The 22212-nt window shown below is 39.6% G+C and overlaps 1 protein-coding gene across 16 annotated transcripts in view; it reads left to right on the top strand.

The window, feature by feature from the left end:
- The window catches only part of MAST2 (microtubule associated serine/threonine kinase 2), a 215899-nt gene that overhangs the window by 170599 nt on the left and 23088 nt on the right, over window positions 1-22212 (top strand). For all 16 annotated transcript variants that reach the window (XM_038144782.1, XM_038144784.1, XM_038144781.1 and 13 more), the window contains 10 exons: window positions 3915-3990; window positions 4859-5068; window positions 10763-10864; window positions 14724-14856; window positions 16489-16550; window positions 17230-17315; window positions 18754-18962; window positions 19823-19961; window positions 20385-20517; window positions 21908-22073. In XM_038144782.1, coding sequence (XP_038000710.1) covers window positions 3915-3990; window positions 4859-5068; window positions 10763-10864; window positions 14724-14856; window positions 16489-16550; window positions 17230-17315; window positions 18754-18962; window positions 19823-19961; window positions 20385-20517; window positions 21908-22073 — 1316 coding nt within the window. The remainder of the gene's footprint in view (window positions 1-3914; window positions 3991-4858; window positions 5069-10762; window positions 10865-14723; window positions 14857-16488; window positions 16551-17229; window positions 17316-18753; window positions 18963-19822; window positions 19962-20384; window positions 20518-21907; window positions 22074-22212) is intronic.

Here is a 22212-nt window from a genome sequence, read left to right as displayed (position 1 = left end):
CTGGAAAATACCAAAAAAGACTCCTGATGATAAAATGCCCAAGAAGCAATAGGTGTTGTGAAAACAAGTGGCCCACATGGTCCATTTTTATCTTTCATCCTGCAGGCTGTAGGGCTCTGTCATCTCAGTGCACTTCAGAGGCAGCTTTAACCACTTGAGTAATCGTGCTGGGTTCATCCCTTCACACTGCTCTCAGGCAGTGCCATCCAGCACAAGCTGTGGAGCAGGGATTCACATCCCCATGGATTTGGGGCAGGATAATAGTTTTATATTCTACAGCACAAGGCATCTGTTCCTTTTGAAAACACATTCTAACTGCATTACGGATAATGTTGGTCTCTTTTTTTCCTCTCTCAAGACAGTGTGTCCTGTGAACTTGACTTGAAAAGGTTCTTCAAAGTGTGGTTTTATATTTATTAACTTTTGGGTTCACTCACCTTTTTCGTGGTTTTCTGTTATGGAGAAAACTGGGTATCCCTATTTGTTCTTTGCACTGCTCGTTACTCCAACTTTCTGCTTTCATTCTAAAGCAGTCTCAGTCTTTGCTGGCATGCATAAAACCCCTGAAATATTGGAAAGCAGAAGATGCAGCCCCTGCTGCTGGGGGAGTTTTCTGACTTCTAGTATTAATGTAACTTTCATTATCTCAAATATTTAAATATTTATTTCTTGGGAGAAAAGGAAGGCTCACCTTCAGCAAAAGGCTTATCTTAGTGCCTTATCCAACTTTAGCTTTCTAGTTTTCAAATTCCTTATTTTGTGTACCTGGAAATGACATAAAATGAAAGCCTATAGTTTTAGGTTTCCCATGATGACTGACTTTGGTCATGTCCTGTAAATACAACCTAATTAAACCTTTATATAGAGGGTAAAAGCAGAGGGAAACAGTGCTTTTAGCTTTTCTGCTTTTTCCTAATAAGTACAGCTATCATAGTGAAGGAAAAATTGCCTATTCATAAACATCTCAGTTTTATTTAGTCACCATTAAACTAGATTTTGTGAGATTTAAGTTACTGCGTAAATGTTGCTCCTCGAAATAGCTCTCTATAAGCTATTTTCGCTTTGAAGCATCAGATAAGGAGACATGAGTTTTGACAGGTTGAAGGCAACAGAAATCTTTGTGGGAGATAGATATCCCTGAAAATCCACCTCCACGTTGTCTCATAAAGTGGAGGAAGCGTGAAGGAGGGGAAAAGAGAGAGTAGTTTTTCATTCTGCTGTTAAGCTTAAGGGGACAGATATTATTCTTCTAATGTCTGCTCTGCTGAAATGAAAAACTCACTGACAATAATCACTTCTTTGACCTACCTATCTGCACCAAGAAAAGGGAAGGAGCCTGTCTTTTGTCTTAAAATATTATGCACGTGCACAGCATGTGTCCTCTGTTTTGCAGAAAATAATCTGTTCTTTTGTGAGGCTTGAAATGTTAGACTGGTTTGGTTCTGCCTGTGAAATTTTTGGTGCTGGGTAGATGTGTGAAGCTTTTGCATTTGAAAAGATGTCATGCCAGTAAAATATCTTAGACTCCTTTTATCTTATTTCTAAATTTCCTTGTGTTCTCCCTTGGTGGCATTCAGTTGTCTGCCCAGTCCTTGTTCCTGTTTCACCTGGTTGTGTCCCAGAGGTGCTGTAAAGAACTGGCAGTGCTTGGCAGGCAGCCTTTGGTTAGTTAGTCAGGTCTCCAGCTAATTAGTTCCTTAGTTTCCCAAGCTGAGGATCAACATTAAAAATTATGGTGCAGTATATTATGTTGCAGTCTTGCTATAGTCAGCTAGACATTTAATTTGACCCGGTATATTGAGCAAATTTTATTTTGGGTGACAATGTGCACCTTGATCCGAAGTTTTATCCAGAGATTTTTGAGTACTCTGTTGTTTTAGTTGGTAGAAAGTGGTAGAAGGTGAGAGACAAAATTGCAAATGCCCAAGGAAGCACTTTCTTGCCAATTGGTGTGCCCAGAAATTGTTTTGCAAACAAAAGCAAACACAGTAAATTCTCCTATCATGGGTCTCCCTAAGGAAATGCTGCATCTGCTGGCAGGACAGCTCAAGTAGCCTGATTTCTGCAGAGCTCTTAATTTCCTGTATTCATATGAATAAAGTGCCTTGAAAGCAAAAGGCAAAATCCCTCATGTTTTATTGTAGCCCTAAGACAGCAAATACTTAACCATGTGCAAATTTTAGTGTTAAAGTGGAGTATGTGTGTGCCTCAGTATTTCTGTCTAAGTATCAAAGGGCTTATATATACTTGTAATTTATACCTCACTTAGATCACACAGAGAAAAATTACATCAGAGAAACATAAATTCTTCCATAACTGTGTTCACCACATCCTCCAGCTCCATATGAAGTAGCAGTAAACAAGTGTGGTGTTTGTGTCAGCATGTTTGATCTTGAGAGAAAAAAGGATAAGGACAGTAGGCTAAATGTGCAGGGGAATTTGCTTATAACTCTGCAATTTAAATGTTTTCACCCGAATGTTTAATTATGTCATACATTACATATGAATATAAGTGTAAGTTTCTTTTTAAAGAAAATTCTTCTTGATTAAAAATAGCTATTTACCAAGCTAAGGGGAGTTGATGAAAATGTCTTTTTACTTGCTATTCATAACATCCAAATTTTCTTCTTCTTCAACATAAGGATTCAGTGACAGATTTAATCTGAAGTGCATTTTCTCAAGCTAAGGGATAAGCAGCAATAAAAACAAGACATGATGTAATTCATGTAATTTCAGTACAAGGCATGAAAAGGGTTTGGTACTGCTACAGTCTGTGACCCAATGAGTTAAATTTTCTTTGAATTGTTAATATATGTTGCCAAAAGAATGTTTTTTTCTCTAAATAGGTTGGCAGGAAGGTAGTAACTGTAATGCATTTCAAGTTTAAAATGCATTTATTCCATTTAGAGAGATCGATTTCATCCTTCAGTAGAAAGTTTGAAATGTTTGAAGGCATTCAAGATAAAATTGTATCTTTTGACATGGAGTATTTTTAGGAGTATTTAGTACTCTTAAAATCATGAAGACAGTGATCGCTTAAGATGCCAAATAATTGAAGCCCTTGTTTGTCTTGAACGTTGAAACAAGGTGGCTGGAGCAATGAGCTGCTGCAGGCGATCTGTAGCTGGGGATTATCTGCATTACCTCATCCGCCTGTCCTTGGTGGCAGGGTGAGTCAGAGCCCTGCATACCATCAGATGTGATGAAACGAGATGCAACCCTTCTCTAAAAAACCCACCCAAACAGTAACATAAATGCAGCTTGTCAAGATTTAGTGTCCTGGTTTTTTTTTTGGCATCCCTGAAGTTTCTTGCTAACCTGTGCATAGATGCATATGGATCCATGGCGTAATGTGCATCAAGGGAGTGCAGCTTTCATAAAAGCACTCTGTCCCTGTTGCCTGTGGGATTTATTTTATATGTAAGATTTAGCTGAATAACAGTGCTCATGCAGTTTCCTTCAGACAAAGGAAAACAAATCCTCTCAACTTCCTTACTTCCTATTGCCCTGCTCCCTTCTGGCACTGGAGACTCCAGAGCTCACTGTGATTTCTTTTGGAGTAGGGCTGCTCCTGCTGCCATGGAGGGCAGTCACAGAATGAGGGGAATAGCAAATGTGTCTGCAATAAATGCACTGGGGTTTTACAAGCTTCTGTGTTAGGGTTAGCATTCACTGGAAATGAAATAGGGGGGTTTCTGCCAGAGCCCGTGTCGATGTCAGCAGACTCCAGGAGACTGCGGACTGCCACTGCTTGCCAGGATCTTCTCTGAGGTCCAGCATCTGCACATTACTGAAGTGAACACAAAACTTTGGAAGGACTACAGTCAATATGGCAGCATTATGATCAGCACTGGGTTTTGAAAAGTTTTGGTGTGATAGCTGTAAATGATAATGTGATTTCTTTTCTCCTCCAGCCCGGGTCGCTCTCCAGTTTCCTTCGACAGTGAAATAATAATGATGAATCATGTGTACAAAGAAAGGTTTCCAAAGGTAAAGAATCACTTTTTGAATAATGCATTCAATGAACTTGTGTCCTAGCTCAGAATTATTTTGTAGTGCTGGTTGGAGAAGGAGTCAAGCTCTTACATCTCATTTCCAAGCAGTGATTGAGAGTTTCAAGTTGCCTTCTCATCTTCATATCTTAATTCTGCAGTAGAAGAAATAGATTTAATATATGTAGAGATTAGGGTGGAAAAGGCTGAATTTTTTTGGGTATGTATTTCATATTTGCTAAATTTCTGATGTCTTCTATCGGTACGAGAAATGCTCACAAGAGTGAGAAGAAGGACCATGCCTTGGCTTTTTAAAAAGCTGGATATTGAAACCTGTGGAAGCAAGTTAAAAGTCAAAATCTCATTGAAATGAGTGTAAAAAATTGTGTATCCCACAGCTGTCGATATGGCCATTCCTTCCTGTTCCACCACCAGCAAAAATAGATGTTTCTCTGGAGACAGGATATCAGGGCTTAGAGTGATAGAAACACGTGTGTTTATTGCTCGGGGCAATGATTTTCAGCTTCCACAGTCTTGTCTCAAAGTCCTGAAAACTGCCTCACATCTTACATCCTTACTTTGGAGACCCAGGGAGGAATACAGCCTCAGGACCAAGATATTTTTATGGTCATTTACATTTTCAGAAAGCGTGTTTTGATTAATTTTAGTTGTTTGCTCATGTGAACATAACTTTTGCTTCCGATGTTCTATCTTGATTGTCAGAAAACGCCGCTGTATTTTGGAATATTTTTTAAGCCTCATGCAATTTGGTATTGCAAATGTTACTTTAGCACCCTACTTGTTTATGCTTTAATGTCTACCTCAGTGAAATTCAGGAGTAATTTCTCTTTATTCTGCACTTTTAGGCCACGGCACAGATGGAAGAACGGCTGGCTGAGTTTATTGCCTCGAATGCTCCCGAGAACGTGCTGCAATTAGCGGATGGGGTCCTAAGTTTCATTCATCATCAAGTTATTGAACTGGCCAGAGATTGCCTAGATAAATCACGTGAAGGTCTTATTACTTCTCGGTACTTTTATGAGCTGCAGGAAAACTTAGAGAAACTTCTCCAGGATGTAAGTGCCCTCTGGAAAGTAGAATATATTATTTTGATTGAAACTTTAACCAATAAGCCAGAGCTTTGATTTTAGGAGAGGCAGTGTGGATTCCAGGGGAGGGGTGTCAGGAGATCTGAGAGGTTCCAGTCTCCTGGAACAGGATCTACTGTGGGTGGATTTGAGTAAATCACTTCACCCATGATCTTTGTACAGAAATTAAATGTGAATATGAGTAAGTCAAAGGCAGTCTTTACCATTTATGAAAACTGGGTTTATTCAGCTGAACAAAATTACTGAAATCTCTTCTCATGAACTTCAGGACTCTGAATGACTTATTGGTTACAATAGTGCCTTCAAGGAGTGAAAACACCATAGTTATTATTGTCACTGTACATTTTTCACAAAAGATTTTCTTGAGCTGAGTGTAATCCAGTTGTGGGCTTTTAGTACTTGGATGTGTTTTGTGGCATTCAAAGCACATAAAAATACACAAGGGGGCGTAATTTTAATGCATTCTCAGTATGCTTCAGCTACTCATTAAAAATTGCTCTTTCCCTTCAACAAGAAAACAATATTAGATTTCAAACATCTCTTAGAAATTATGCTATAACTGTTGTGAAGGGTCTGTGCTATTGCCAATTGCTGAGTCCAGACCCCTGTTTAGGAATATCTTACTAATCCTCTGCTTTAATGATACAGCAAGCTGAAAAAACTGATTTTATAAATATTGCATTCTCAGATAGCAAATATCTCAGAGACACTTGGAAACAGAACATCTGAAATACTTCATTTTCTGTTATGATTTTAATTTTATTTTATCTTTATTGATAAATTTGCCAACCCCCTGGCATGAGTTGCACTAGATTGTGTCCCTTTGCCACTCTTTTCAGACATTAGAAAAAGGCAGAGGAGTAAAACTACTGTATTAATATACATTTGTTGTATTAAAAGGCTTTGTGAAAGCTGCAGCAACTTCCCTTGTATCAGCTAAATTTTTTGGCTGCCCCATTTATGAAAGTATGGCTGTAATTTTTTCTGGTATTCCTTATACTTTAGAGAAAAATGAGTCATGTTTGGATCTGTGGTGTTCTGCTTGGATGGGGAATGTAATTTTGACAGACCAAGAGAGGTAGAGAATATCTTTTGAGGGGCTATATGATTGTCTGCCTATTGGATATCAGTGACCACTTGTGGATCCCCCTTCTATCTCCAGAGTCTGGAAGCAGAGTATTTGCACATGTCAGCTGTGAAATAAAGGATCAGGTCTCTTTGGGTGATGGTTTGGAAGTTGGAAAGGTTTCATTAAAAGTGACTTTGTATGCTCAGCAAAATCCTTTACGTTTCAGGGGCACAGGGGGACTACACTGTGTTTTACTGCTTTTGGTAGCAGATCCTTGGAGCCTGAAATTCTCCCTCTCCCTGACTTTCCTCCTCTGTGTGTGGACAGTGATTTCTTACACCATAAGGAACTGAGAGAGCCATAAATTAGGGCTGGCCACTTCCAGTCTGCATTTTCAGTCCTGTCTTCTGGCCTGAAGAGGTTAATCAGGGTCTCGGAGAAGGTGTGGGTCAGATAAATCAGCTTTTCCTTTTCTCCCCTTTCCCTCAGAAAAAGTCCTCAAAATACACTTCTTCAATGTCCTTTCCCCCTTGATCCTACAGGCATTATCCTGCTGCTCTGGGAAAGGTGGGAAAACACTGGGAAAGGTGTCATTGAACTGTAATTAGAGGAGATACAATGGTCATCTTTGAGCTTGTTCAGGAATTGACATTCGGGGCTTTCTTTGCCTCTTCCTCCTTAACATCTTCTGCGGAGGGGGGCGAGAGAGGGGTCAGCTCTTCAGTTTGATTGATTTACTCTAGGAAGTAGGGTGGGCTAGAGGTGATTAAAGGAAAGTTTAGAGAGGCAAGGGAGGCAGAACAGGCTGGGAAGGAAAAGAACAAAAACATTAAAGACATCGGAGGAAAGCCAAAGGCTTCATTCCACTTCTTTCTCATTTGGTTTTTTCCTGTCCTATGGATTTTTCTGTTCCTTAGCTTATCTTTTAGATTTTAAGAGCTACTTGTTTCCTCTGCTTGCCCAGTCTGTGCTTTGCCCTTCAGACTTGCATTCTGCAAGGAAATAATTGGAACATTTTAGTCAAAATATATAGAAATTGGTGATATCATTTCCTTTGGAGGACTCACCCGAAGCACAGGACATTTTGGAGTCAAGTTTAAACTATTCCAAATTTGATGGCAGGATCTTAACCTTTGTTTAGGTTGTAAAGTATCATAAATAATAGGTACATAAATAGTACCAATTAGAAGGTAATTCAAAGAGCTGTTCCACTTGGGAGTTGGATGGTCTGTGTAGCAGGCCATGGAGTTTTATGGTATATTTTTATAACATACTGAAAGATTGGAAAGATGCTTTATTGGTGAATAATGAGGCCAGCAAGTGGCAGAAATATCCACAGATTTTCTTACCATTTTATTATGAAAGAATGGATTCTCTCTCTTAAAAATTCTTTTTAAGGTGTCAATTCTGATACCTGGTAACAAACTAAACTTGCACAGCATTTCCAACCATAAAATGGAAACTTGATTTAAATATTGTAGTTTGAGTAAAAATGTAAACCAGACTGTTTGGGTATGCAAATAATGAGCTGTTTAAATGCACCAAACCAGAAAGCTTTTGGAAGATTTTTAGATCCTGGCTTTTGTAATAACATGCCAACAAATCTCATTAGCTATGGCAAATGAGATCTTTTCCCTTGTTTGGAGCATGAAATACTGTCTTTTAGCCAGAAGAACTTATCACATCATTGAAATAATCATGAGGTAAAAATGAATTTAAGAGATTTTCTTCATTTTGGAAAACATGAACTTGAATGCTACACTTCACATCAAAGTAAAAATACAAAAAAAAAAAGAAGATAGAGCACTGATGTAGAAAAGAACATGTGACATTCAGTTCTTTACCTGTTACCATGGGTTAGAATCTCAGGCTACTGAGGAACAAAAGGTTATAGGCAGTTATTCCTTGGCTGAATCAATAAGGTAGAAGTACCTAGGTGTAGCCAGTTGGGCAGGAAGGTGAAGGATTACAGGTGTTTCTGTGCTCAGAACAAAAGGAGCAGGGGAGAATATGAGTGTTCTACAGCAGTGACTGATGCTGCATGTTGGCAAATGGATATTCTGGCTGGGGTTGCTTTCTTAGTAGGAGCCTGAGTGTAAATTTATCAGTCCTTGGCTATGCAGGTCTATTGTTTTGGTTTCCATCAGTATATTAGCTCAATTACAGCGTTGTGACTTGCATATCCCAGTTATTGGTCCTGCTGAAGCCCAGGGGAGGACAGTGATTTTAATTTCATGCCCCAGCAGCCACAGTTAGTGACGGATGGGTCTTTCAGATGAGGGAATCGGTTTGTAAATTACCCATCTCTACCTCCTGTGCACGTGTCACCAGCAGCGTGTGCAGGAATGGCATCAGCCCCTGCCCAAACCCCTCCTGGGGACGGCAGGGGAGCCCTGAGATGCCACCAGCAGCCCGGAGGCTGGCGCGTGCTCCTGGGGACGCGCTGCTGAGGTGGCACAGCTGGCACCCGGCTCATGGGGGCGGCAGGTGGTGCTCGGCTGGACAAACCTCCTGCTCCTGGGCTCTGTCCGTGGGACGCTGGGGATGAGCAGTCTGTCGGGATGTCCGGGCTGTCCTGTGGGAGCAGGAAAGAAGAGGAGGCAGTTTCACTGAGGATCTTGGGAGAACAGCGCTGTGCAGAGATGATGGCTGAGTGGCTGTTACAAGTTGTGTTTGGTTTTTGTAAATGCTTTCTTTTCTTTTTCCTTTTGCTTTTCTGTATCATTTGGCAGTCATGGTTTAGCTTTTCATTTTCAAAAGAGACACCTGATTAAACTAGCTGCATTTTTAAATTGTTTTGCCTGAATTGTCAGAGATGAGAAAAGGAGAAAACAAAAGGACTTGATTTAAAAGACTAAGTTCTCTTTAACAGTATAAATGGGTGCAAAATGATGAATTCTATCTATTATATTATATTTTATGTATAATGTAACCTAGGTGGGGGGGGAGAAAAGAACTTTCCAGTTGCATGGCTCAAATTTAAAATAATGCAAAGTTGTTGGTGTTTTATCTATTCATTTCAGTGCAGCTAACCTCTGGTGATCTGGAATGGCTTTTAAAATATGAAAGCATTAATTTCTTTCTAAAATTCATATTGTAACTTGTAAGTTTGCATAATGCATTAGAGAACACAAAGTGACTATTTTTGTTGCAATTATTTTCTATTTTATAATTTTAAAAAATCTTTTAATTAGGAAAAGAAATCACAACTTATTTCAATATTTCTAAAATAATCTTCTTTTTAAGGCTCTATAGCCAGGAAGGATCTCTGATGTTGTTTTTAGATAATGAACTAGCAGGTACATCATTCTCTTCAAGGTTAAAATTCTAATCAATGCTAACCAGTGCAGAAGGACACAGTCAACATTTCTATGCTGACTGGTGTCAAAATGAAAAATAATGAACCTTTTAGTATTTTTTGTTTGGCAGCAATGTATCAGAGATATGTCATATTAAGATGCTGCTTGTGTATTTCTAGTTCTGAATTTCTGCTCCCTGTCTTTGTATTGCTCTTTTAGGTGGTCACCAGTGTGATTTGACTTCTCAGACGTATAAAGATATATAAATATGTCTTCCTCTTAGGTGATTCTAATGGACAACATTAAATGAACCTTTCACTTTATTGCTGCTTGCACTGTTGATAAAATATCACTCTTATAAGTAACTGGCTCATTGCCAGCAAAAGCTCATTTATTAGGTTCTCGACTCTATATTTGTGGCTGTGTTAAAGGACAATTTTTAGACCTTGGAGAAAAATAGCTGTACTTTGTTTAAAAGTTTTTGCATTGCTATTTTTTTATCACTCTGCAATGAAATACTATTATATTTCTGCTCCAGAACTCATCATGTAGCCATTGTGTGCTTAATCAAGAGAAGGGTAATTTCGGAGGAGTTTTTTGTGTTGCTCTTTTTTTTTTTTTTTTTTTTTTTTTTAATTATTATTGTTTTGGTGTGTTTGCTGTTGTAAAAAAACGTCCCATCACAAAAATACACACATACATCTTGAAACTAAGACTTCAATTTATACTGAAATCTGGTGAAGTAACAGACAGGACTAAATCCTCTGAATTAAGTTTCTATATGCTCTTTTCTTTGCTTATCTGCTTGGACCTACATAACATACATTGCAATGCTGGAGTTATTCAACAGGATTGATAAAAATGAAAAAGGAGAAACTGAGATGGAGTTTTTCTTGATGATGAAGAGAAAATCTAGTTCAAATTCTAGCTGAAAGTAAAGCTCAGAAATATGTCTGTTAGTGATTACCTAGATGTCAGTGTTGTGTGGAAGGTAAAATTGAAAAAAATCAATATTCCTCTTTTCATTTTGAAAAACAAACTGAGCCCACATTGTATCCATTATAATTGATAGGTGATATAATGCAAATAGAGCCTTTGAAATATCTCTTGCATGATAATGTGAGTCAGATGTGATGGAAAAGCCATGTGTACCTTGGCATCCCTGAGCAAGCTGGCTCAGCTGTGCTTTTGCTGCTGGATTGGTTGCTGAGCTGGTGATTGCCTTCAGCATGTGACACAGAGAAATTCAGAGTTCAGTGCTGGGACCATAAGGTGCTGCTGTGCTCCCCACAGGCCCACGAGCGATCCGAGAGCTCCGAGGTTGCCTTCGTCACCCAGCTGGTGAAGAAGCTGATGATCATCATCGCCCGGCCGGCGCGGCTGCTCGAGTGCCTGGTGAGTGTGGGCCTGGCAGAGGCTGGGCAGGGTCTGGAGAGTCCTGTGCACTTGAGGAGATAAAGGACACAAAGCCTTCAAAAGAGACCTTTGCATGTTCATTAAAACATTGATGAAACAAAAATTGATATTTAAAAAGAAAAAGAAGTACTAAGTGGCTTCTGCATTAATATAGAAGTAATTCTCCAATGGACTGGCAGCTGCATCAGCAGCTAAATTATATTTTAATATGAAGTTTATGGCTGGGGGGCCAGATGTAGCTGTCAGCATCATTCCATGCTACTTGATGCCACTGGATGTTCCTCATGCTGTTAATAGCTACTGTAAGGAGCCTGTAAATGTCTGTATGGGCTGTGCCCGGTGTGCAGGACGCCGTGCTAAGGAAGAGCTGTCACTAAGGAAGAAGTTCCATGACATAAATGGTGTTTGGGCTCTGGGGCTCAAACCCTTCCTGTAGACCCAACAACTGGTGAAACCTGGTGTCAGGTTTTCCAGCTGTGAACACATAGTGGGATACCCCTGTGTGAGAGCCAAGGAGATTTGGGAGCCTGGGTTTGAAATCCAGTTTGGTGCTCTTGGAATACAAGCAAAAGCAAGTCTCACTCCTTTTTAACAACTTAACTTGGCTAATAATAATGCATTTTTTTTATTTAATGCTAGAAAATCGTGAAAATTTTTGGGCAATTTCAGTGAAATAGGCCACTATGTCCCGAAGTTCTGCAACTACAAAAATATTTCCTTGGTATGGTGAAGAAGCAGCTTGAAAAGCTGTATTCTCACTGTCATGCCATAGCAACAGGGTTAATATAAACCTTCAACATACATAGAAAGAGGCTGAATTGAAAGAGTTCAATTCAGTGACTGTATTTCAAAAGGATTTTGAAAAATTAATAAGACTGTAGGGAAGTCACCAAAAATTATGAGGTGTCACAAATCTACAGTGGAAATTTAGGTAATGGCAAGATGAAATTCCCTAGTGTGTTGGAGCACACTCGTGGTGGTTCTTTCTGGACATAAAAGTGACAGAGATGCTACAGGTGTTTGCGACATCAGAGGAGTTGGCTGGATTAGGGATCTGTGGCTGGCTATAAAAGCACAGTTACCATGTGGGGTTTGTTGTGGTCAGTGTGTCCATGGGTGACTTTTATCCCTGGGGTTTCTGTGGAGCTTTCTTTGACAAAGTAGACAAGAGTGGTCCAGTCTTACCAATGAGACCAGTTTTTGAAAACACCTGCAGAAGTTCTAAGAACCAGTCGACTTTGGAGGGTTCCTTATTCCTCCTCCACAGCTGTCAAATGGATTACTTTGCTGGGAATCCTGCAGTGCAAGGAAGGCCACTGTCAGTGAGGAAGTTGCTTGCACAACCAGCAGGACAGATACCTTCACTTACTGATTCAAGAAATCTCCAGCAGACTGCACTGAACATCCTGGCCACAACTCCATTCTAACTGGGAATTCCTTGGTTTTCAAACCATGTTTGTGATTTAGATGAGTTTTTGTGACTCCCACTTACCTTCCAGCACCTCTTCAAAATTTATTTTGGAAGTGAAGGCAATGGAGAAAGGAGATAAATTTAAACTCACTGTGTTTGTATTTGCTGCCTTCACTGTTGTCATTTTTGCTTGTGTACACTCATCATCTAGGAAAACTTGGAACCTCAGAAAGCCTTGGGAAGCCGTGTCTGTACCTGCAGAGTTCCAAACTCAAGGCAGCTCTTAGTTGCAAATCAAGAGGTCTCCAGGTTCTTCTCTGTCTTCTCCACCTGATGTTCTGCAGAGTGAGTGGGAGCAGGTGGAAGCAGTGAAGTCATTGAGATTTGAGTAATGAATTCCAAAGTATGTAGTGACAACCTTGACAATCAAGTGGCCAGACTCCAAAGTATAGAAATAATATCTGGACCTGTGGGTTAATCTTACCTGTTTTTTTCAACCTGCATTGCCTTTCTAGCAATTTTTTTTCCAAATATTTATTTTAATCTGGTGACATGAAGAACTAAATACTAATGTTCCTTTTGTCCCATAAAACAAGAAATATAGTAATGGATAGTCAACTGTTTAAATAGTTTTTGAGAACTAATTTTCATTTTTATCTTTAACATACTTTTTTGTAATTCAGTCTTTGGTTTCAATTATATGTGAATTTATAAAAAGTTTTTCTACTATTTAGTATTAAGGTTAACTTCAGTAACACAGCTCATTCTTCTTTCTTCATTGTAAATGAAGTAAGTGTCTATACAGACAGTGCTTGTGATGATTGTGATTGTTTTAATGCAGTCTAAAACATTTAAGTATTCCAAATTCAGCTATTTGGCTTGTCTTTGCATTACCTGTTGGACTATGAAATGTTTATTAGCAGACAGTCTCTGGGTCTTCAAGAAAATAAAAATGTGTTTCCTGCATCTCTGAAACCATCTTTGGGAAAAAGTATCTAATTTTTTTTTGGTTTATTTCTCCATAGCACCTACCTTTCCTTAGTAGAGTTCATTCTCCTGTATTCAAATGATTAAACCTACCATAAAGAAGTCAGAACTGGAATTTATATAGTTCCCTAACGTTTTGTATGTTTGGGTATTTTTTGTCACCGAGTTGGTTTTTTCCCTCTCTCTTTTACTCACCAATGAATGACCTGCAGTTGTACCTCGAGAAGTCCTTCCGTGGCTCCACCATCCCTCTCACTGCATTCTGGTGACCATCTCTCTCTGTGGTCCTCTCTGGTCTGGCTCCTGCTCTCTGCCACTTCTGAGACTGTTGATTAATCCTTTTCCAGAGGATTTGGGAAGGAACTTTGTTTCTCACATTGTTGCTGTCTTTGTTGACAGCACCTAACCAAGCAGCCTTGCTTGGAGCAGTCATGGAAAAGTGCATCTGTTCTCTGTTCAGGTCTCTTCACATCATTACAAGCTCTAATTTCCTTTTCTTGTTTGCAGTTCTGTGTTTTTTTTTTCCTCTTACGTTGCTGACCACAGAGCAGTTCCTTACTGATGCCCTCACTGTTATCTATGCATGCTCAGCTGTTTGCTGAAACTCTTCCCCTTTCACCCTCCCAATTCACTGGAGAATTTTTGAAGAGTGTTGGCGAAGCTGCTCATTGCTGGTGAATGATGAGGTTTGTAGTGGGGAGAGCTAAAGTTAACTGGTGAACTTGTTCCTAAGCAGAGTGCTCCTGCTGCCCAAAGCTTGTCTTTTGTTTCCTACTATATCTCTTAGTCCAGTGCAAAAGATCACACCTTCTGGTCTGAGAGATCACATGCACCACAACTGAGTTGCTAAAGTGATCCTGTACTGCAGAGTACAAGAAATAGGGCAGCAGTACTTCTTATGAAGAAAGTTGTTTTATTAATAGTTTTATCAGCAATTGCTGAGGTTAGGACAGTGGCAGGATTGGGTGGGTGTGTGGCTTGATCAGAAGTGACAACTGACAGCAGGAAAGGCTTATCTTGGGTTAACTCACCTGTCAGATGGAGGTGGCAGAAGGTGGTGCCTCAGTTCTCGTCACAGACCTTTCCCTGGTAAGCCTCAATGGGATAAAACTGGGAGTTGTGTCCACACTTGACATTTATGTTAAGAGGACCTTTTGAAAGTTTGGGTTTGGTTTGTAGAAAGTCCCTACAATCGTTATTCTGTTTTGATTTGCAGATCTAAACTGTGGACACCCATGGGATGTAACTGTCTGTTGGTTTTGCAGAGCAGAGTGGGAAGCATTGCCTTGCTTGTTGTAACTGGAAATGTTCTGCATCACTGCTGAGCTCAGAATTACCTTTGGATGTTTCTGAGGACTCCCCTCTAAGGGGGAGAAACCTTTCATAACTGTAAAGCTGCATCATTTACCTCTCTCTGTGTCTTTTACTGCTTTGCTGTAGGAGTTTGATCCTGAAGAGTTCTACCATTTGTTGGAAGCTGCAGAAGGCCATGCCAAGGAAGGGCAAGGAATTAAATGCGACATTCCCCGTTACATTATCAGCCAGCTGGGACTCACCAGGGATCCCCTGGAGGGTGAGAACTCTTGTTATGTACTTTCCAAACTGTTGCAAGGATAGTCAGATCTCCTGGTCACTGCATAGCTGAAGGATGTTTTTATTTTATTGATTGAATTTCTAGGCCATTTTTCCTTATTTTCCTGTTTGCTGTCAAATTCTAGACTGTCCTTTTCAGCCCCATGTCTCAAAGGAATGTTGCTGGGGTAAGGATGGCACATCAATAGTGACAGTTCTTTACTTATGATGTTAATAATGTCTCCCTGTATCATAGCTGAAACAATGTTAGAAAATGGCTTTAGAATTTAACTGTTTTCTCTGTGCTGTTGGAGTAATAGTAAATTTACCTGTTATTTTTCTGATCTGCCTGGCCTGCTAGTGGCCTCGTTGGAAAGTATCCTGTCATCCCACTTGATTGTCCTCTCTGGGAAAAGTGTGTTTTTTGTGGTTTTCCATGAGATTACCACGATGAGTATGAATTTTTAGCTGGAGGTGAGATTGCAGTTTTACATCTTGTGTAGCAGCCAAACCAAAGAGAGCGGTGTAAGGACAGAAACAGCTTTTGTGCAAGGTGCAAGAATTGTATATGGTAAACTTAATATAGACATACATTGGCCCAGAAGATGGTAACTTTAGAATTAGTGAGTTAATATTTCTGCCTGGCACTTGGCTGGCTGAAATGACAAGTTTTCTGAGCATGCACAGCTTGTTCAGCAACAATAGAAAGTGTGACAGAGACTGGAGTTTGCTGCAGAATATTTCAGCGATTGAACTATGCTTCTTGTTACCTCAGGAGAGCATAATTTTAACATAAATTAGTAGTCTGGCTAGGACTAGTTTAACTTCTCTGGTGTTTACTGGAATGACAGTGACAGGTTGACTTCAAGTGAAGAGCTCTTTGGGAAAATTTCTACCAAAGATTGCTAAATGCAATTTAATAGCATTTGTTGAAATCTGACATTAAAGGGAAATTTCCTTTGATCCCTGTCATGGGAGAGAACCTTTCCATTGCTAATTCCCCTTACTAAAGTCAAATTTTCTTTGGAAATGTGGGGAGATGTCAAGGTGCCTTATTTCCTTTCTGTAAGGAGGGCACCCAGAAATGTCAGTGAGGTCTGTTCAGAGACTCGTAGCTAAGGTAGGATTTGGGCTTGCAGAATTTACAGCATCTCCTGTGACAGCTGAGTAGCCCAAATTAAGTGACTTTCGCCTGTTTGCTGCTGCTCAGTGTTTTGCTTGATCAGCCACTCACGTGGAGGGCAGCTCTTTGAAATGTGATGCTTTTTCTTCTTAGAGCACAGAGGTGCCACCAGGCTACATGCAGACATATATGTGTGTAATAGGTTTTAATATTAACTAGCCAGCACTTTCCCCAAACATGCATTACTGCTTTTACTTATTATAGAAACTATCTAGAGTAAGTCAGGCTGAAATTAGAACAATTAATTATATTCATCTTTATATATAATACTGCCTGCAGCCTACAAGATGTTAAAGGTTATCACTGTATAATTAGGGTGACTTTTTACAGAGGCAGAAAATGTCCTTCATCATCTACAAGCACCTCTTAAAATCCTGTTTTTCTTGCATAAACAAAGAGAATAGTGTTTGATTGAGATCATTAGGAGTAATCTTTCCTCTTTCTTTTCAGAAATGGCCCAGTTGAATAGCTATGACAGCCCAGACACTCCCGAGACAGATGATTCAGTCGAGGTAAAGCAGTAAGACACTCACTCTGTCTAGCACTTTTTTTTCTCTCAAAAGAAGTAGTCTACAGTAAAGAATTAATTATAAGGCAGAGTAATTGTAATTTAAAAAAAAAAAGTGCAGACATTTAAAAGCTCATATTAAAACTAGAGTACATGCTCATAAAAATGTGAAAATCTTTATACAGTGGTGGTAGCATGCTTAAAAGATGCAAATAGGCATTGTTACCAAGTTTTGTGGATTTTTTTTTAATTTTTTGAGTTAAAAATGTCTAGAGGAAATCAAGGAATTTTCCTCTAGAAAATAGTCTAGAGGAATTCTTTATATCTACATTTGTAAAATGTGATGGGTATTGAAAAGAGTTGACTTTAGTAAAACCACTAGAAAAATTTAATTATGCAACTGGCTAGGTTTCAAAGATCCTTATTGTTTTTTAAAAAAATGTAATATTAAGGAAAGGCCTGAATCTTACAGTCCTCTGACTTTTTGTGCTAATAATTTGTGGAGGGACTCTGCAAATACCCTATGGATACAAACAATTGTCCTAAAGCTGAAGACTTCAGAAATTCAGAAATGGATTGAGTTTGAGTTAATGAGCAGTTAAAGAAGAAAAGGACAAAAATACCCCATATAGAATTAAGTCATTCCAGCTCCTGATTTCCATTTTCTTGTTGTCTTTCCCCAGAGCCGAGGGGCCTCCGTCCAGTCAAAGAAAACTCCATCTGAAGAAGAGTTTGAAACTATTAAACTGATCAGTAATGGTGCTTACGGGTAAGATTTTAGACTTTGAATTACAAGAAAATGCTATTATTGTCCTACCCAGCAAAGGGCTATGGCATGGTCTGGCAAATGTCTGGGTTTTGTTGGGTCCAAAGCATAAAGTAATTCCACTCAAAGCATAAAGTAATTCCACTCAAAGCATAAAGTAATTCCACTTGGGTCTTACAGAAGTTCCACAGTTGTTGTATCTTCTGCATTCTTCTGGAGATGCCATTTCTTTCATTTATTCAGGTTATAGATGTAACATATGTGGCTGTTTGTGAGCACTTGAAATGCTAAAAGAAGTGCTAAAATTACACTGGGGTAAATCTACTGTGAGGAGTAATACACGAGAAAGGCTATTAGATTTTATTATCCATTGAAGAATCAAGTATGAATTCAGTCAGTTACAATTTTAACCACACACACAAACCTATCCAGAATTTTAAAAGGCAGTTCCTGACTCTTTGCAGTTCATAAATCCTTACCAGTGAGGTCATTAGGCTGTTACTGAAAAGCAGTGATACTCAGTAGGTCATAACAACAAAACCTGAGCATGTACTTGAGTGTTTTGTGGAAGTGGGTGCTTCGTTAGCAACAAATCACTTTTTGAAAATTATATGTGGAAAAAGTGTAAGCATGGCTTTTAATGAGGGAAGACACAATGGAGCATGTTGAAGAGTCATTATGAGACAAAAAGATTTTAAACCTCTTCAGTCCTATTTCTGCACAAGCCCCATGTAACTTTGTAAAAAGGGGAGAGAGAAGTGGTAGTTTTGCTGTGAGTCACATGTCTTTATCCCGGGTTTATTTTATAGTCAGTGGCTGGTGAGACACAATACCATGTTAAATGTAATGTACTCCAGAAAAAAGGAAACAAGTACTGATTCAATAAGGCAGGCAGACTGGATGAAAATTTTATTTGCAAACTGCATTATTAATGTGAAGGAATCTAATGATCTGCAAATGATAGAAGTGTAAGAGATACTTTATTGAAGGAAATCCCTGGTGACAGTGCTGCATCAAATTAATTTTATGGAGCTTGGAAAGAACTCCTGCTGATTCCATAGATTTTTGGACAAATTTTTAAGCAAAGTGGTCACTCTAATGTTGAAAAATACATGCTGCTTTGCAATGGTGCTTATGGAAATTTGTGACATTGGTGTTTGAGATATCTCCTTGTTTGTCACATCAGCAAAAATGCTGCTTTATTCGGGAAGGCAGAGTAGCTTTGGGAAGGAAGCATCATGGGGCTCCTTCTTTCCTAGGGAAGCTTGCCACTGAAACAGGATCTTCTGGAGTCATGGATAAGTCTGTCAGGATCCATTCAAAACAGTAACATCACTGCTTAGAAAAACCCCAACAAAACCACAAAGAACTCCAAACCTAGTCCCACAGCTAAGCAGTTTGAACTGACAGTGGACCTTTCCCTCTCGGTGCGGTTTTGCAGAGCGGTGTATTTGGTGCGGCACAAGACCACCCGCCAGCGTTTTGCCATGAAGAAGATCAACAAGCAGAACCTGATCCTGAGAAACCAGATCCAGCAGGCCTTTGTGGAGAGAGACATCCTGACCTTTGCTGAGAACCCCTTCGTGGTCAGCATGTTCTGCTCCTTTGAGACCAAGCGGCACCTGTGCATGGTTATGGAGTATGTGGAAGGTAAGGTTGTTGGTATCCACGCCTCCAAAGGGGCCTGCGAATCCCTGTGACTGATACAACACGTTTGCAGTGAGCTGAACCTCACTGCTGAGGCCAGAAGTCAGCATGCACTTTCCAGTCTTCACTGGGAAGGAAACCCTCCCTCCCTCCTGTGGGATGGCATGGCTGGATCCATAGCACATTTGCTTGACATTCCACTGAGAAAAAGATTTAAGAGACATAAGTCTTTGTTCTTTAGCAGCCTTTTTAAAAATAAAGTGTCATTTTATGCTGGGGTTGGTTTTCTTCATTGTTTGGTTTGCTTATTCTTTGAAATATAATTTGATTTTACTTTATCAGTATATCTTATTATAAGCAATATCCACTGGTGGATAGGATTAATTTCTTATGCCTGGCTTGCTTGACTGAATGTTTGAGAAATAAGATTATAGTTATTGTATCAGTGCTCTTTCAGATAAATTAGTGGAATGAAATCAGATGTATTGACAATAGGAAATTTTAATATTAATTCCTCTTTGCAAGTAGAAATGAAGGTCGACTGAAATGTGTGGCCAGTGTTCCCAAGGAAGCTTCAATCAGGAGTCCACAGACTTATTTTCTTCAAGGCTTCTTTCAGTTTGCAAATGGCATCTGTACAATTCCTGTCCAAGCCTGCCATATATGGATCTCAACTTTCCTAGGATTTTAGTATTTAAGTTCAAGACAGAGTACAGAGAGGCCTTTAGAATTCCTCCTAACAGGGTTGTGAGACACAGCCTTTAGAAAACTTGGTCTAATCTTGTACAGCAGACCCATAGCTGTTGTTTCTTACTGATATTTGCCATTTCAACGTGCCACATGTGCAAATGTTTTCTTTCTAGGAGGTGATTGTGCTACACTTCTCAAGAACATTGGTGCTCTACCCGTTGATATGGCAAGGATGTATTTTGCTGAGACTGTTCTGGCACTGGAGTACCTACACAATTATGGGATTGTTCACCGTGACCTAAAACCTGATAAGTAAGTCTTTGGGCCCTCAGAGGGAACAGAGCCAGTCCTTCAGGGGCTTTCTCTGGAGGTAACGGGACATGGGGGCTGGAGACAGCATTGATCTTGAACAGCATCTGACATGTAGCAGGTTTTATGGAGTCTCTTGCTACTGATGGAGAAGCAGATAGGCTCTGAGAAAGAGTGGCAAGAATGTCTTCAGGTATTATCCCAAAGATGTTGCTACACTGATGGTGTTTTGGCAGAAGGTAGTCCCACTCCAGGTTGCCTTGTCTGCTCTGTGATATTTGGCTGCATAGGAGGTTTTTTCCAGGTGTTTAATGGGGATGTAACACTGAGATCATCCTTCATATTATCTTGTGTTCTTTTTGCTTAAGATTGCTTTTGGGAAACAATTAAATGAATGTTGCATTATTTTACTTTTCTTTCTTTTAGTCTCCTGATAACTTCAATGGGTCACATTAAACTAACAGACTTTGGACTATCCAAAATCGGGTTAATGAGTCTTACAACTAATCTTTATGAGGGCCACATTGAGAAGGATACCAGGGAATTCCTGGACAAGCAGGTAAGCTGACAATTTTGTCTGTTGATCAGATGGGATTGTGGGATCAGATGCAGGATTCTGTCATGGGATAGAATCAAAGTTAGTAGCATTCCTTCTCTGCCTCGATGCTGTGCTATGCACTGTAAAATGGGAGGAGAAGATACAAGTCCATTCTTATGTTTTTACATAAATTGACATAGTTTGCTGTTTCTGCTTCTTGCTTTGGAGTCATGCACTTAGGCTCTTAGTTTAGGATGCTGAAAGGGTGACCCAGACAGCAGTGCAGGTGTAAACAGAAATTGGTTTAGGGATGTAACATGGATTTTGCTGAAGGTTGTTCCACGATCTCCCCCTTCTGGTGCTTAGAAAGTTCATGGCAAGTTTCTGTATGTTTCTTGTAATTTTGTCTAACGGCTTAAACATTGATTTTTATCCCCGTGATATTTACCAAGGTTCATTTTTCTCTTTAGCCTTCATTTTGCTAGGCTTAACCAGCTAAGTTCTTGTAGCTAACAAGATAGATTTTCCTTTGATGAATGAATAGCTCTTGCATGTAACTCCTTCTGTTTGAGTTGATATTTTCTGGACATGGTTGAAGGAACTGTTCTGGATGCAGGCTCCCCAGTGCCTTGTATAATGGGATTAAAAAATGCTTCTCTCTTCTGAAAATACCTAGGATCACAGCTGAATTTTTCAGCTGAATTTTTATTTGTGCCAAATGTTGATTCATAATTATCCTGTGGTGTTGTCTTCCTGTTGTCTTTGAGTAAGGATGCTTTTTCTAACACAGCTCTCCTAGGTCATTAGATCATGTTCTTGTTCTTTACAGTGGTACATTTTTTACAACTATTTTGTTATTGTTGTTGCTGCTTCTAAGCCCCAGGCAATTTAGATCTTCCAAGGTAATTTCCTTAGCCATTGTCCATGCCAGCTGTACCTTCCAAGATTAAGGCTGAAGTGTGTAATCATGCTGGGCTGCTAATTCTGCATCTGTGAAACTAAATTCTGTTAGCACAGAGATGTGAGAGGTTTGTCAAAACTCAGTTCCTGATAGCTGTAGCTGTGCCAGCAGACATCCATCAAGCTGTCAGACCTAAACACACAGAATATGCATTTTTCCCATATGCTTTCCTTGCATGCACCAAAGAACTACTTAGCTGGCACATCCACACTAGGGACATTTAATTTCATGTGATGTTATTTCTGTGCAGGTAATGTCTTCTTCAAATGTAGACTCTTGCTCCATGGAAGTAGTTCACAGCATGAAGTGGTTAGTGGCAAAACATTAATAACTTCCTTGTAAAGCTCTGAAGGGGGGAAAGAAAGAAAGAAAAAAAAAACCAACAGAATAAGCTTTGACGTGCATTTGGCAATTTGTAGATGTATTGCTTTCTTGCATGTTTCTCTTGAGGTGTGTGGGACTCCAGAGTACATTGCTCCAGAAGTGATCCTGCGCCAGGGCTATGGGAAGCCCGTGGATTGGTGGGCCATGGGCATCATCCTCTACGAGTTCCTGGTTGGCTGCGTTCCTTTTTTTGGGGACACACCTGAAGAGCTGTTTGGACAAGTGATCAGTGGTAGGTTTCTGCTCTGGCTCTGAAGGGGTTTCAAAATGTGCTGTGAAAATATTGAGGATCCACAGTTTAGTCAGGAAGGACTAGGTATAAAATAATGGGGTTTGATTTTAGTATTTCTCGATTTTCAAAGCAGCTTGCA

The sequence above is a fragment of the Motacilla alba genome, chromosome 8 (assembly GCF_015832195.1).
Source record: "Motacilla alba alba isolate MOTALB_02 chromosome 8, Motacilla_alba_V1.0_pri, whole genome shotgun sequence".
Lineage (NCBI taxonomy): Eukaryota > Metazoa > Chordata > Aves > Passeriformes > Motacillidae > Motacilla > Motacilla alba.
Note: the sequence above shows the minus strand (reverse complement) of the source record. Positions and strands in the feature narration are given on the sequence as shown.